Source organism: Mesitornis unicolor, unplaced genomic scaffold (assembly GCF_000695765.1).
Source record: "Mesitornis unicolor isolate BGI_N332 unplaced genomic scaffold, ASM69576v1 scaffold39106, whole genome shotgun sequence".
Lineage (NCBI taxonomy): Eukaryota > Metazoa > Chordata > Aves > Mesitornithiformes > Mesitornithidae > Mesitornis > Mesitornis unicolor.
In genome coordinates this window covers 2,074-3,783 of record NW_010189588.1, presented here as the reverse complement: position 1 = coordinate 3,783, position 1,710 = coordinate 2,074, and the positions used below count along the sequence as shown (strand labels likewise).

At 58.8% G+C, this 1,710-nt stretch overlaps 1 protein-coding gene across 1 annotated transcript in view; it reads right to left on the bottom strand.

The window, feature by feature from the left end:
- LOC104541959 (neurogenic locus notch homolog protein 1-like) overlaps positions 1–1,710 on the bottom strand; it is a gene marked incomplete at both ends in the record, with an annotated part of 5,726 nt that overhangs the window by 3,719 nt on the left and 297 nt on the right. The window contains one exon of the mRNA XM_010186127.1: positions 1,084–1,422. Coding sequence (XP_010184429.1) covers positions 1,084–1,422 — 339 coding nt within the window. The remainder of the gene's footprint in view (positions 1–1,083; positions 1,423–1,710) is intronic.

Below are 1,710 nucleotides of genomic sequence, written 5' to 3'. Positions count from 1 at the left end.
AGGAAAGGCGTCCTTCCCTGGCACTGGTCGTCCCCAACGCCTTGCTGCCCCTAAGGACAGGAGCTGAGCAGGCGTGGAGGGGAGGCAGGAGATCCTGCAGGACCCTGCATATTTTGGGTGGCTAATGAGTCTCCTGAGTTACTGCAGCCAAAAGGTTTGGGAAGGGAACTGAACCTCTGAGCCTGTGGCAAGGATCAAGATGAGACCCTCGCATGCTGCCCTACACAGATTGCACATCCCTGTCAGGATGTGGGTATGGCTGTGCCAGCTGGGAGACCCCATCCCCACCCCAATGCCACGTCCCCAGCAGCTATGGCGGAGGGGTGACAGAGCTATGCTGAGCACCACTCGGGGTGCAGAGCAGAGGAGTCACCTACCCTTCATCCTGCCCCAGCCCCTGCAAGGTTATGGGCGACCAGATGAGATCAAACCCACCAGAGACTTCTCCGGCAGCTCAGCATTGCCCACAGCTTCCTTCCAAGGGTTCACTGGGGACAAGGGGCCCTTTCACAGCCACTTTTCTTCCCCCCTCGCCCCGGCATGCAGGGTGCCAAGCTCTTGTGCAGGGTGCTGAGCTCCCATGCAGGGTGCTGGGCCACCTACACAGGCATCCTCCTGCAAAAGCCCTTCATTTCGGCAGCTGTAACTCAGCTGGGTGGCTCCAGCACTTGCTAGAAGGAGCCAGCAGTGAGCACAGAGAGGGTCTCCCTTCCCCAGCTCCCTTCACACTCAGAAACTTTCCAAAATAGCTGTTCTGAGCTAATTATTCCATTCTGGAAGTGGATTAAGCTAAAGCGGAAAAAGGCACTCTTATTCTGGAGTATGAGCATCCGCACAGGGGCCTCTGCTGAAACGGTTGTTTTGGAGGAGCTATTTTGGTGAATCACTGAGTATAAAAAGCCCCCAGATGACCTCTCCTCTTTGGGCCCAACGTCTTCCCAAACGCACACGGCACAGCAAGCCCACAGGCCTCGTTTTTGGCCCTCCCAGAGCCATAACTCAGGGGAATATGGGCACTACTTGTCTGGGGGGTTGCAAGAGGGTCCCTGCTCCCCGTGTTCCCCCCTTGGAGGTAGCCCCTACCTGGCAGGCAGGTGCAGTCGTAGGTGGTATCTCCGATCTGGCGGCACGTCCCCCCATTCTGGCAGGGCGAGGGGTTGCAGGGGACGTAGAGGTGCTCACAGTTCTGTCCAGTGTAGGCTGGCTTGCAGGAGCACTGGTAGGTGCCCACCTCATTAGTGCAGCTCCCCCCGTTCTTGCAGACGGGAGGCGAGATGTTGCACTCATTGACATCTTGCTTGCAGTTGGCCCCGTGGAAGCTGGGGGTGCACCGGCAGATGTAGTGGGCTTCGAAGGGGACGCATTGGCCCCCGTTGGCGCAGGGGTTGGAGGCGCAGGGGTCGGCCTGCTGGCAGGTTTTGCCTGGGGAGGGCAAGGAGGGAGGATGAGGATGAAAAGTGCAGCTCGAGTGCTCATTGGGAGCGATCGTTGTGCTGGGGTGCAGATCTGGCCAGAGGGCGCAACTAATTCCTCCCTGTAAAACCCTCACTCGTGCTGGAGGCTTGCAGTTCACCCAGCCAGGGACCCCCCAAGCTGCTGCTCAGAGATGCAGCCCCCTCTCCTTCCTCCCAACAAGCCAAAATCAGAGGCAGCATCCTTCTACATCCACAGGAGATTTTCAGAAGCAGGCCCCAGCGCCGGTTGCCCCCC